Genomic DNA, 15,221 nt, shown 5'->3' with positions numbered 1-15,221 from the left:
GGGGGGGTAATAAGGACTTGCCCAGAACCTTTTTTAAATTAGTGTTAATAGTAACAGCAGACATGGTTTGTTGGCTTTTTTTTTATAGGAGACATTGTACAAAGGACAGCAACACATACCAAAGCGGCCTACACAATACAACTCACTCTCACAAAGTGCACAAGTGAAATTCACTGCAATGCACAGTCATGTATCATGATATCACTAATAATTCAGGATAACACAAAATCTGCCCCAAGAATACCATCAGTCTTGCCTTTTATCATAAAACAAGATTTGAACCTTGGATATAGTTTGATTGTTCGTGGGGGTCACCATACCCAAGCAATCAGCTTCCTGGTCAAGAAGGCAGCCTGACTTTGTGCTTCAGTTTTATTTATGTTGAACTTAATGCAACTTACCGAATCCCTCCAGAAATTCCTATCCTTTATTTACGTTTGTCAAACCTCAGTAGATAAAAGGCAACTAAGACATCTGTGCAACAGAGTGAGACAGATGGCATCAGCAGAATCTCATATCACCCATTCCCCAAAGTAAAGGCAACCCATAAGGAGTTTGAATAATAATTCATTTTTATTAAATACATTGTCCTACCAGAAAGGACAGTATACTATAATAACAATACCCTATTACAAAAAAGTTATCGCCCCTCAGAACCATTTATATTATTTTCCTCTCAATCACCCTCCATCCTCTGCCATGATAGACTTAGCCTCCACCTTGGCAGAATAATTCTCTTGAAATTGCTTCCCAAACCGCAGTATAGCTTTTTGTTCCAACGCTGCAGGGTGAAGTCAACCTCAATAAGTGGGCAGGCCCAAAACACATGAAAGATCAGCTAATAAAGAGGGGGCAGTTGCCCTGGTAGACCAGCGCGGCATGCCTTGGTTACGTCACTGGTGGATTCAGAACAGGAATACAGAGCGATGGCATTCACATGATCGTACAGCGATGGAAACGTCACACATTGTGCCAGCAACTGGTGCCCTAGTTCAAGAAAGTGTGCATGAAGTGAAGAACGTCTGTGAGACTGATCCGGAGAGTGGGTGAAGGGAAATGCTCTTTGGCAGGTTTCTTCAACAGGGGCCTGATGGTTGCACATTACATTCTCTGGTTCAGGAAGTAAAGGACAACAGTTAAAGCAGCTTACATGGTGATAAAGGTGGGATCAAATACTAGACATTTATTTCATACGTGCCTATCAGCAGACGACACTCAGATCAAAATGGCAAAGTTCGGTCATGATCCTCTGAGATAGCGCAATTGGTACCTTCTTAGCCCTCGAGTCGACCTTCCTTTGAAACATAAGACATTTTCAAAAATGTACAGCATTTTCACAACAGTTTCATCTTGGAAGGTCCAAGCAGGAGAGAAAGACTGCATTCACACAAAAGCTTGCCCTGGTCCTTTTTTCTGTACATCAGCAAGTTTCAGAAAGGGAAAAAAAACAGAATCTGGGTTGAGCTACTCCCTTGCCTGAGTGGTGTTGAAAATCTTGGCCAGGAGTGGGCGGCTGGACTGTGACTTTTGCTCAAACTCTTTCACCCTGGCCAGTTGCTGCTTCAGCTGCCGCCTGTCACCTTTGTCCATCTTGCGAGCCTTCTGTGCCTGAATCTCCTCCTCTGTTCTGCGTTGGGTGAACTTCCAGCTTCGCTCCACAGATGTAGTCACATCGCCTGCTGGCTGCTCAGCCCGTCGGCGGTCTGCCTTAGCAAATTTCTTACTTTTCTCCACATTTTGCATGTAGAAGTTAGTCTCCCGTTTAGCTTGGGACACCTCAGCCCGCATTCGCTGTTGCCTCACTTGCCGCTCATAAGCCAGACGCTCACTCAGGTGCATCCAACGGAAGCGGTGAAGGTACTAGGAGAAGCAAAAGAGCGGAGTTAACACGGACATAAAACTGTTCTTTTTACTACAAGTATCACTGGGACCATCATGGGAAGGTTGTGCATCTGTCTGGCTGAAGTTTGGTCTTTGCATCAACTTTCTATTTTTCATATTTGCTTTGTACGCAATGCAGCAAAATCATTTTTTGTAAACCTCTCAAGTTCAAAGGACGTCTATGCCATTCCCTCAGCACTACATTCTCTGTGATAAGGATGCAGCATACATGACCACTGATTAATAGATGCGGTTATGCTGTGGTGGAATTCCTGCCACAGCAAAAGAGGAAAAAATAAAAATAAAAAATACTGACAACTGGAATGTACTTCTGAACACTGGTGAAAAAGCAGTCTGTAAACTTTGGCTGTCAGAACTATAGCCTTAACACCCCCACTTTTCTCAACTGGGGGGCGAGTACTGCGGAACGCCACATTATCATCATCGTCACACCACCGTTTATTGGAGAAAATGTCAGCTTTAAAATATCTTTTTTTTAAAAAACCTTTAAAACTTAAATAAAATAAGATATAGGACGAATTTCAATATAAAAGAGAAACATTAATAAACGACAACTGAGACCATGGGGTACAAATAACAGCTGTTAACCTAGTAAGTGTTTCACCCATATAATTAACAGAGCACCTCAGTCATCAACCACTTAACCCCCAGCCTTCCAAATAATCAAGGCAAACTGATGTCTGTGGGGAAAAAAATCATTAGCCATGGGTTGCCCAATTGTTGAAGGATGTCAATGTCCAACAGCTGAGCGCTTGATGGGATTGGGGTTTGTGTGAGTAAACTACAAAGTTAACACATACAATTCATCGGCTAATGGAGCAGGTTAGTGCTCATCTCAACAATGCTATTTTTCATGGTGCCATCAGTTTGCGAGCCACGGCCGTCCCCATCAGAGACTCTTCTCAGGACCTGGTAAGATGCTTTCCCATTTGACGCAAGCATTACAAACGCAAACAGGCAGTGTCCAAGATATAATGCATGAGCAATACTCTGCGAATTGTGTCTCTGAAGCAACCCAATCTTCATTAACACTAGACTTCAGGCCCACCAGAGGATGAGGGTTCATGTCCCATTTAAGACTTCACCCCATTCTCTCTTCGGTGTTGTAAGGACCCCTCCCTTTTAGCTGGCCAAGGGATTTCAGGATTAGTAGTGAGACTAATACACAAGAGGTTACGGGCTCACTCGGAAACCTGGGGCCCTATATATCATCTCCATGGCCTACTTCCCAGAGCGGGTGGTGGTCACTAGCCCCAAACGTCTACCCGGTCTTCCAATTGAGCCCCAAACATGGGACTTCATCACAAGAACTTCCATACTTAAATTATGGTGGAAAGATTGGATTGAAACCAAAAGTCAAAAGGTAGGCGTATAAGCGGTTTCAACAATCTTTCTTAGAATGTAGGTCCCTGCCCAACATGAAATTCCTGAGTAATTTTTATCTGATGCAATTCTTGCACTTTCGAATGTATTGGTATCCTACAAAGGACATTTTAGCTTTTAGGAAGCAGGTGGGGGTAAAAGATTTGGCATGTAGGTTTTACACAAAACAGAACAGTAGCGAGACACTCCAGCACCTTTTGCTATTTTGCACAGGCTTGACAAAGCCACCAATATGATGCCTAGGAAGGTTTCCAGTGATTCCCTCGAATATAAAGCATCGATTGCAAAAGCCTTGAAAAAAAATGCATCGAAAAAATGCATTTTTTTTGTAGGTAATTAAAAAAAAAAAAGAAAAACGGCATTTTTTCGAGGCATTTTTTCTTCAAGGCTTTTGCATTCGATGCTTTGGATGTCGAGGCTATCACTAGGAACCGCCTAGGAACGTTTTTTAATGAAGCCAGTACTGTGACTCTAGAAGAGGGGTGGGGCATTTTTATGTGTGAAGACCAGGTGACGTTGGTTATAGCGCTGCTAACATTTTTAGAAGTGTTCGTCCGAAAGTTAAACTGAATAGTGTTAGAAGTTGACTGTACTTTAGACCTGCATGTATGTTTATTTTTTATTAAACTTAAATCAGGATTGAGAGGTACATTCACTGTAAGGAAATGTAATGATTTTTTTTTGTGATTCAGGAGTACGGTGAAAGGTTTATAATAAGCCAAACATCTTAATAAATAAAAAATATATTTTTTTCCTTCTTAACGTATGTGTCAAATATCATGGAAATCTTTTTTAATTTGTTCATTGCTTCATTGTGATACATTGAAAAGTTACCAGTATACCATATACAATAAATAAACAATACCTTCCATAATTATAGTTAACTACTGAAGTTTCAGGCTCCCTAACAAAGTGTTTGGAGACGTGTTGTACAGGTGTGCTCTAGAACAGTGGTTGTAAAGCAGGGGTTAAAGTGGGCAGGAACTGAAGGATATTACCTTACTTTGTCCATTTGATCTGTTTCTGGAAGGTGGGAGAAGGCCACTGTTTTTTTAATGTTCTGCGTACAGGGATTTGAACCTTTATCCCACAGGTTTTTTTTTAATTTTAACAATCAAATCCATTCAACCATTAAAATTCAAAACCACTTAAAAAGTGTCACTATCTCAAGCATGGTTATTTTGTTCCTCCTGGATTACTAGACAAAAAAGGTGCCGAATTTGTATTTGCAAGCACTACCACTATAAAGACGCAGCATGAACTTCGGGCACAAACTCTCAGAGATCAAAGAATCTGGGATTAGCTGTTTCAATGGCCTTAGGTAGTTCTGGCCATAGTGATGCACTGTAAAAGTTGAAGACTGTGCTGATGAATAACACTCACACTATGCAAGTCCCCCATCACCAATTTAGAGTAAATACAGTACCCAGCTCACACCGGTGCCGGGAGGAGACGCCGGCCACAGTCCAAGGCCATGGTCTAAGGCCACCACAGCTCTCTGACACTCTGCTGCAGTCAACCTGCTGCGTGGGATACCCACCACCCACCAAGAATGGGGTCTCCAACAATGGATTGACTAACATTGCATCTGCAAAGATGGCCGCCACATTGATTTGTAACCAGCATCTGCCTTCCATGAACCACCTACAGTCTGCTGATTGGCCCTTGCCAGCCAAAATACCCAGGTCACACTGGTGCCGGGAGGCGACGCCGGCCACAGTCAAAGGCCATGGTCTAAGGCCACCACAGCCCCCTGCTTCTCCCCGTCGCGCACTGTCGATTCCTCAGGAACCATTATCTGTGCGGACCAATGTAAAAAAAGTAAGCCTGTTGTAAACCTTATTACAGTTGGCTTGTTCCAAAAAGATGCCCCCTATGACCACCAACCACCATGCGTCTCGATTTGTCTTCCCAATCTCAACGTAAATTGGCCCTCAACACGCTAAATCCCATACTGCCCATACTCTGCCTAGCCCTCCTCTGCGCTACTTCGATTGCTTACACACAACTCCGCCCGCTCGCACAGAACCTCACCTCCAGGTGTGCCATCCCTCACTAGCGAGGTATCCCACATTGTGCTGCAACCGAAATGCCAGCGTCAATGTGCGACCTGCACTACAACATATGCACCCTCCTCACGATCAAGGCACAGTCTGTCCCTCCCAGCGCCATTGGGAACAAACAGCCACCATGTACAGGATTTGCCACTCAGCAATTTAATAATAGGAGCACCAAAGCTGCTGCACAACTCACCCACAATAGAGCCAGTATCGAGTGGAACACAAGATATGTCCCCCCCCCCAAAAAAAAGAAAAACGTCACTACTGCTGGTGCTGAATACACCTGCCGCTCCTCACCTAGCCATGAAAGAGCCCCACCAACCTGCATATGGCCCAACCAACCCGTGCAAACACAAACCCACTATCTCTATCCATTGATACTGCCCTGCTCATGTCATGCTCCATACCCCCCCGCCCCCATCTACATTTCTGCCTCCCTGCTTAGTTAATTAACCTGTTCCCTTACCTGAGACAGAAGCTAAACCTATGCCAAGGTCACGGACCACTAGCATGCCTGCACATGTCTCCCAAACTCCGTCGGTCCCATGTACCGGCTACACTAGGCGCATCCGCTTAACAGGACAAACCTACTCCACCTACTCCTTGAGCAGCCATGGAAATGGCACCAAAGCTCAAAATTCTGTATATCTGCAACATATGCTCAAATCACGTCTTGCACCCACTACAACACGACCCCACCCCCAGTGCACACCGAACCTGTCCTATGGTTCTTTCAAAAACACAAACCACCAAACCTGCACTCACGACCACCCTGACCACTGTCCAGTCATACTTCTCTGAAGCCGCCCCTCATCGCCAAGCTAGACCTAGCCATGCATACCACCGGGCCCTCTTCTCGGTCCATCGGCCCTGCGCCACCCCAATCCCACAACACTGACACACTGATGGCCTCCTCTGCCCACCCAAGGAAAGGCATCAATTTGGCCTCTTCACATGGAAGTCGAAGCACACACCTCCAGTGCTGACCACCCTATTCGACTCCCCACATAATGCCAGACCTTCTTTAGCCCAAGCCAACCTCAACTGTACTACTCCCACTATCACAGACACTAAACAGGGCTCTCACTCCAAAAAGGGAGCTTTCATCAATGCTAGATCTATGATTGCCCATGTACTGGACATTGCTGCCCTTATTACTGCTAACAGCAAAGACTTGCTAGCCATTTCGGAAACCTGGCTCCATGCAGCCTTAGGCCCCACCTTCTTCCCCAAAACTATGCCATCTTCCGCAAAGACAGATCAGATGGCAGCGGAGGTGGGGTAGCCATCGTAGCAAACGTCTCCCTAACTATTGGAGACACCAATACCCACATCTTACAATCTGGAGACCTATTGTCAATCATACTCACCCTCTCTCACATAGCTACAGCAACCATTCACCTCACATACCGACCTCTTGGCCCCATACTTTCTTTTGAAGATGACATCTCCGCCATCATCTCTGGCAACTCAAACCGACCGCCAAAAGCGTAATCCTCCGAGACTTAAACCTAGGCCTCCACAACACCACCGACCCAAACTCCCTTTCCTTGGCTAACACCTTGGAAACAGCTGGGTTCATACAGCCTATCACACTTCCTACCCACCACAAAGGCTGAATCCTAGACTGGCTCGCAGACTTAAATTGCGACATCACTATCCTCTCCAATGTACCCTGCCCTTGGTCTGACCACATCCATCACCTTCCAAATACCCATGCAGATACAGCATTCCAAACCACCCCCACTGCCCGTGGTACAAACTAGAATTCTAGGAACATCACACATGCAAGAATTCTACCCCTCCTTAATCCTCTTCGAGAGCAAGTCACACATATCAGCGATACTACTATACTGATTGATCGTTACAACCAAACCGACCATCACGATCAATGCAGTCGCTCCACTAAACAATCGGAAAGCCATACCCTGTGCCCATGTCAACACATGGTTTACCCCAGACCTAAAAATCCTCTGTGAAGCGAAGCGGAAAACCTCATGGAAAAACAACCCTAACCATCTAAACAAACCCCAATTTGCTTCCACTACTAAAACCTACAAGATTGCCATCCTTGAAGCTAAAAGCTTCATATACAATGCCAGAATTGCAAAAGCTAATTCAAGTACTAGAGAACTCTTCAGTATACTTTGAGTTTGAATCCCCAGACCCACCTAACGCCCTCTGCACAAAAGACACCGCCTGGTGCAAACATCCAATCTGCCCTAATGGGCATGTTCTCTAGGCTTCAACGCAAAATCCAGAAAAAGAAAAAAAAAACACACTGGCCGCCTCCAAATACCTTGCCAACCTGGACCCTTCAGTCACCAAACCCAACATCGCTCTATTTCAGTTCAAACCTGTCTCAGTCAATGATGTCAAGACAATAATGAAGGGACTTAAGCCCTCCAGATGACATGGAGCCACCTGCCCTGCCCCAGTCATTAAAGACTGTACAGAAGCGCTAGCACCCCTTATTTCCTCCCTCATCAATGCCTCATTCCGCAACAGGCATTGTGCCAGTTGCGGAGCTTGTCGAATCTAAAGATGAAGGCAATCTTGCCCTCCTTCTAGTGCTAGATCTCTCGACTGCCTTCGATTTAGTGGACCACCAAATACCAAGCAAAAACCTTCTCACCTCAGCCCAATGCTCTCCCGGAGCCACCTCATGGATCACCTCATTCTTAACAAACAGTACAATGAGAGTCTTCTCTAACATTGCCTCAGACCCCTGAATGACAGCACAAATGCTCTGTCTCAATGATGACAAAACGGAGCTGCTCATAGTCGGGTTTTGTACCCTACTAAACAAAACTTGATACAGCGTACAAATCCTTTTCTGTCGATGGCATTTCTATCCAAGTAGACAATCATGTCAAAACCCCTGGGGTGTACCTAGACTCTACACTATCACTATCCAGACAAGTCAACGCCATCACCTCATCTGCAGCATACATCTCTAAACTTATCTGTGCGTGTAGCCCATGCCTCTCGTCAGAAAGCTGCCTCACCATCACAAGGGCTCTGATAAGCTTGCGACTGGACTACTGCAATGCCCTCTTCCCAGGCACCTCATCTGGAAACCTAAACAAACTACAGATCATACAAAACAATGCCTTATGAGCTGCCCGGAACATTGTAAAAAAAAGATCATATTTTGCTGGCTAGAAGAAATGCTCACTCGCTGCCCATCAAAGAGCGCATCCGTTTCAAAACTCTAGCCATAACCCACAAATGGATGTCGAATTCCACTCCAAGATACCTCACCTCCAAATTCTCAAAAGCCTCAAACACCAGGCTTACTCGCTCAACCCACACAAATCGTCTCAACACCCCCAGATTCTGCCTCCAAAGGGCTGGAGGAACAAGCTTCCTGGTCATCGCCGCCAAGAACTGGAACAATCTCCCGTCATCACTAAGACTTGAACACTCTTACTGGTCATTATGCAAGCAGCTTAAAACCCTGCTTTTCTCTGAAAAAACACAGTGATGACTATCATCCCGTCGCCTTAACCAACATCTTCCAGCCATACTTTATACCACTTAAGTCTGTCTTTGATTTCTTGTTCAGGTTAAATATGACCCGCTGTCTGTACCTATGCGCCTTGATGCCCTTGGGCCTCACACGCTTTATAAATGCCAAAATAAATGAGTGTGGCTGGGAGCACCAGCCATACACAACCAGGTAGTTTTCTTTGGCTTGGGTATTTTTCCATCCAATATAAGCTTTTGCAAGGAGGGACTGCTTTGTCCTTTCGAGGAACCTGCTAACGAACACTGACATAAATGATCCTCGACTATTCCCAAATCCCTCTAAACCAGAACCAAATTTGAGACCGTTCCAAGAGAGAACCACGCCTGAAGAGATCGGACTTGGAGAGGGAATACCCATCATGCAATCCCAAAATGTCACTTACACGCTGTTGGTAAGTGTCAGCATAGGAGCCAAGACAGAGACGCAAATGACATAGAAGGGGTTTCAGAGTCGCATGTTTGTCTATGCATGGAATCACCAACGCACACCTAAGAAGTAGTATTCCAGTGCCCCTTCCCAACCAAAGTAAGGAACTAAGAAAGACATTCCACACAATCACAAATGAATGTTTTGGTACCAGACAGAGCTGCTGTCTCATGTTTTTGCCCACTAGGCTTCCAAATGGTCGTCAATGAAATAAGGACTGAAACAAGCATTTAAGTAGAGAATATGACTTTAGTGTGTTTTTGGTTCAACCATTTCTCACATGCTGAGAATCTGGGGAGCAAGAAGTCAAAAAGGGTTACACTGAAAAGGCATTTGCCGTATCTTCAGAGTTGCAAAGTGATTTGTCCTTTCCCTACTCAAGATAATGCATTAACTTTGAGGCGTTTCTCTCTGCAGTAATGCTCAAACCTGACCAAGGTCCATGCAAAGGCAATTTCCATTCAGGCAAGAAGAATGGCTTTGGCCACAAAGACTAACAGGGATTATCCCCATTTGTGGCGAGTAGACATTCAGGCTGCACACGTCCCCATTCAAACCATTACGAAATAAAGAAAGGAGAGCTGGGGCCAGAACACAACCTTTCCACCCTCGGGCAAACACAAATTTGGGCACAATTAAGGTCAAGTAACCAAATGGCCTTTGAGTCCTGGGGCCACCTCCTGTTCAACACACATTCCAGAGGAGGGTTCTGTTCAGAATCAGAAGTCTATCAAGACAGCTGTGACAAATCCAGGGAGTTTGTCCTTTGTCCCCAAGGGGGAGCACCTCTCTATGCAATACCCTCCCTAGAGGAGGAGGCAAATGGGACCTGACCAGGAGACACCCCCTTTGGCGACAAGTAATCCTGTTCCTTTGAGGAACACCCTAACGCCAGACATACCATGGCCTACATGGACCGTTTTAATATGCCAGAAACTACAAAGAACTAGGACAAAGAAATTCCTAATGAATATCATTATCTTTTGCAAAACGATCATGTCCCTTTAATGCAGAATGGTCCATTAAATGGGATGAGGACTTTAAAGAGCGAGTCCGGAGGAAGGAGAATGGGAAGAAAATGAACAGAGCAAATCTGGGATGGGTGTCCCCATCCTGCGCAACACCTAGAGACATGAGGATCAGGAAGCGTGCAGGTATCAAATTCACTTGAGGCTGCAGAATGGGATACCAGATTTGTGGAATACCCTTAGTGAGAGAACCTGAAGAAAGGGGAAACCCAGGAAGAGGAGGTGGTGGCGAGATCAGGGAGGGAGGTAACTGGTGAACAGCAGATCCGCACAACGTCACTAATCCCACCGCAGACAGTCATGGTGTGTGCAGGCGAGCCACCAAACACTGCAACACTAACTAGGCACTAGACTCATGGGCAAGAAGGGTCACCCCATGTACCCGAGCCCACATCTGAAAACATTAACGCTCAGCCTGCCCCCACAAACACCCACCTCACCCACGCCCCATCGCCTTCAGACCAACACAGCTTCAACAAGCAACGTTGGTTTAATCAAAGCCGGCCTGATCAACGCAAGGTCCTTAGCTGCCCACGCTTTGGACATCGCTGACCTCATCAAGACTCAGGAACTTGATTTCATCGCCATCTCCGAGACCTGGCTACACGCGGCATCTGGCCCTGCACTCTCTCTGGCCATCCCCACAGATTACTCCATTATCAGATGTGACTGCACCTCGAGAGGTGGAGGAATCGCATTTATCTATAGAAACTCATTAGGACTCAGAACCATCCCAAGCACTAAGATGGAATCCGCAGAGCTACTCTGTCAAACTTCAACTCTCAGCCAACCAAACGGTCACCATCCACCTTTTACACAGACCCCCCCCATGGTCCACCCACTTCCTTTGTGGATGTCATCTCTGCCTTAGTACTGAACAATGCTAAATCCAACTCTCAAACCATAATTCTTGGTGACCTTGATCTAGGATATCAAGACCCTAATGATCTTGCGGCCCTCAACCTCGCTAATACCTTAACAGATTTAGGATTCTCACACCACTTACAGGAACCCACCCACATTAAAGGGCGGTCCCTTGACTGGCTCAGTGACACCAACTGCAATATTAGTGTACTTTCCAACGCCCCTTGCATTTGGTCGGACCACCACGTCATCACCTTCAGTATTGAAGCTGCCTCACCACCCACGCCTCCGGTCGCCCCAGCCACCCTCACCAGAAATAAAAAGAACATTACCACTGAAAAACTACTCCCCTTCATCCTTCCCACCTTAAATAATGCTACGAACACTTGTTCAGACCCTACCATCCTAGCTGACATGTACAACCAGTCAATGATAGCAGCCATCAACTCTATTGCCCCACTCAAACTGAGGAAACCCAAACAACGCGCTCACCACAACTCGTGGTTCACTCCCCAGCTCAGAGTGTTACGTAAACAGAAACGTAACGCAGTCATGTTGGAGAAGTCACCACTCTGACGTCCACAAGGACGGTCTTCTGATAGCCACCCTTAACTACAAAGAAGCTCTACTCCAGGCTATAAAACGATTCCTACAACAACCGCATTATGTCAGCCCAGTCTAACACCAAGGAACTCTTTAATATTCTTAAGGAACTTGAGACACCTGCAGCCCCCCTTGACTCTTGTACCAAAGATAGCACTTGGTGCACGAATATTCAGTCAGCACTCCTGGGTAAAATTGCCACCCTTCAATCTAAAATCAGAGACAAACAGAAATCCTTACAGTCTGACCAACCACTGATCACACCCACATCCAATAATCACCAAGCTAATCCCTCTCATAAACCTTTCTCTTTCTCCCCGCTCACCACCCTAGAAGTAGAAGGAATCATAAACAACTTAAAACCATCCAATTGTCAAGGTGACCCCTGCCCAGCACCTATCATCAAGGAAGCATCTCACGAGTTAACCCCGTTCATCACAGCATTCATAAATGCTTCTTTCAAGACGGGTATTGTCCCGGATAACCTAAAGGATGCATGGGTTATCCCACTCCTCAAAAAACCTTCCCTTGACCCTAACATCCCAACTAACTTCAGACCAATCACTACAGTCCCATTCCTGCTTAAGATCCTGGATCGTGCAGCTTACCTGCAGATTCAGGACTACCTTGAACTCAACAATCTCCTGGGCCTAAGACAATCAGGATTCCGTCCTAAACACAGCACGGAATCAGCCTTGATTGACCTGAAAACTCAGATGGAGACACTAAAGGACAATGGGAAGTTAGCTCTTCTCCTTCTTCTCAACCTCTCCGCGGCTTTTGATTTGGTCAACCACCAAATACTCTGCCAACATCTTAAATCTGCAGCCCACTTCTCTGACTCTGCTAATGCCTGGATCCAATCATTCCTGAGCAACAGATCTATGAGGGTCTTCTTACCTACGGCATCAGCTGACCCCTCTCCTATTCACTGTGGCGTCCCCCAAGGCTTGTGTGTATCCCCTACGTTGTATAACGTATTCACTAAGCCCCTCTTTGATGTGCTTGACTATCTGGGTGTCTCATTCACCAACTACGTGGATGACACCCAGATACTCATCCCTATCACGGGAGATTACACAGCTGACACTAAAGCCCTTAACGATGTCTACTTGGTCATTCAGGCCTGGCTGGCACATCACAAACTTTGCCTTAACAATGATAAGACCGAGCTCCTACTTCTAGGATCAAACCATCAGTTTAACAAACTAGATCATACCTACAAATCCTTCATTATCGACGGCAACGATATTAAGGTCTCCAAAGACACTAAGACTCTAGGCGTCTATCTCGACTCCACGCTTTCCCTGAACAGACAAACTAATGCAGTCAGGTCGGCATCCGCATACTCTTGAAACTTATCACCGCCTGTAGACCCTTCCTAAACTATACTAACTGCATCACCCTCACCAGAACACTTGTCATGGCCAAACTTGATTACTGCAGTGCTCTCTACTTAGGGACCAGTCAGTCTAACCTCAATAAATTGCAAACTGTACAAAATAATGCCGTAAGGGCAGCCTTAAACATCCCGAGACGCTCCCATATCTCCTCCGTCAGATCGGACCTACGCTGGCTCCCGGTAAAACAAAGAATCACTCTGAAAACACTAGCCTTGACTCACAAATGCCTGAACAACAATGCCCCAACCTTACCTATCCGCTCGCCTTACACTCCACACATCCTTTCGACCCATCAGATCAGCCCAAACTCACAGCCTCACCTTGCCTAGATTCAAACTCCAAAAAGCAGGCGGGGTGAGTTTCCCTGTCCTAGCTTCCAAACTTTGGAACACTCTGCCCACGCCTATCAGAACTGAACCATCGTTCCAATCCTTCAAGAACAACGTTAAAACATGGCTGTTTTCCCATGATTTATGAGACGCTCACTCAGTCCAGTGCCCTGTGTATTATAGGTCATGTATTTACACCTGCACTGTACTTGTACCATTATCTGCTAAGGGTACCCTTTTTGTATATTGCTGTATATATGTGTAAATTCACTGTGTACTTACTGTTTTTGTAACATGTCCTCAAGAGTATGCGCCCGGTTGCCCCAGGTCCTGGTTTCTGCGCTTTATAAATAAATAAACTAAACTGAACTAAACTAACAAAACTAACGAGATGAATGCCGGAGAAGGGAAGACACTGGTGCCTCAAGAACAGAGAGCTCAAGAGGAAGAAGGTTTTCCAAACATGTTCCCCTTCAAGAATGAAGGTAACGGGGAGAACGGGAAACCCGGGAGGAGTCAAGGGAATATCAGTTTATACGCCACAGTAGAAACTATGAAAGGAAGTCAACCTTGTAACAAGTAACTACAAAGATTGTGAATAACAAGAAACTACTGTTGAAAAGCTGACGGTTGCGAGAGAAAGCTAATGCATAACAATACCCTGGGAAATGGTGGGGGGGAGATAACTATTGGTGAAAAGCTGACCAGTGTGCGAGAAAACCAATACATGAAAATACCCTGGGAAAAGGGAGAGATAATTTGCCATCCTGTACAACACAAAGATAACAGAAAGAAAGGAAGTGATGACTAAACGTTCAGAGGAACTACCCAATTGAGCCAGACACAAAGTCAAGTTGACCAAGGCAAGTAGAAATGTCATTATCCAAGAGAGAAAGAATATCAAAGTAAGATTGCCTGCCAAGAAAACAGAGACACAAGGCAGAGAACATAGAGCTAGTAAGGAAACCCCAAAAGGGAATTCTAAAGACTAGAGAAAACTCAATTATCCAAGGAGTCTCAAGAGAATATTTACAAATTTGATATTAAAGACTGGTACTCGAGGTACCCTCAGGAGAAGGGGTTTAGTCTCCTGACCTATGTTAGTTTTCATAAGTGGTAGTGTCAGTTGGGATAGTTTTGGACAGCCGACTTATTTCTTTGGGATAATCACGACTGACAAACGAGTACCTTAGTTAGCTAGGTAGGGACCGCCCATAGAGATAGGGAAAGTTAGGCCTCATACTGTGACTTTAATAAAGTATCATCCATCATGTCATTTGAGAGTTTGCGTACTTTTGACCCGCCACACAGCATATATACGGCCCACTTTTAGGTGGACATTGATCAGCAGCAAACACAGGCACAGCAATGGTGCTACATTAGCTAAATGAAATGAATTAAGAATTGTTGCCTTTATTCATGTGCCTACAAGCCCAAGATCCCAGGGGCTACTGAATTACACCCTACTTGGGAGGTGAAGGTATAATGCATGGAAGGAGGCCACATGGTTTTTAGGGGATCCTCTTTTCCCCAGCATTCCCTCCATCACCCTCGGAACGTAGAGTCTCCTTTTCTCCTTGCCAGTAGTGTCTGTCAGCCCTAGTCCCAGAGGATCTTGGGGTTGGATTGGAAAAACGGCTCCGTTTCTAGAGTATGCACACTAAAACACAAAAAGGGAACCTCTATCAAGC

General features: G+C 45.5%; 1 protein-coding gene across 3 annotated transcripts in view; it reads right to left on the bottom strand.

Annotated features, from left to right (window-relative positions):
- Positions 1-554: 554 nt before the first annotated feature.
- The window catches only part of ABT1 (activator of basal transcription 1), a 107,733-nt gene continuing 93,066 nt past the window's right edge, over positions 555-15,221 (bottom strand). For 2 of the 3 annotated variants that reach the window (XM_069647496.1, XM_069647497.1), the window contains exon 4: positions 555-1,860. In XM_069647496.1, the coding sequence (XP_069503597.1) occupies positions 1,465-1,860 (396 nt within the window). In that variant the 3' untranslated portion in view covers positions 555-1,464. The remainder of the gene's footprint in view (positions 1,861-15,221) is intronic. The other variant, XM_069647498.1, reaches the window with a different exon arrangement.

This window comes from Ambystoma mexicanum, chromosome 2q (genome assembly GCF_040938575.1).
Source record: "Ambystoma mexicanum isolate Mex_15411 chromosome 2q, UKY_AmexF1_1, whole genome shotgun sequence".
Classification (NCBI taxonomy): Eukaryota; Metazoa; Chordata; class Amphibia; order Caudata; family Ambystomatidae; genus Ambystoma; species Ambystoma mexicanum.
This window is presented reverse-complemented; position numbering and strand designations above follow the sequence as displayed.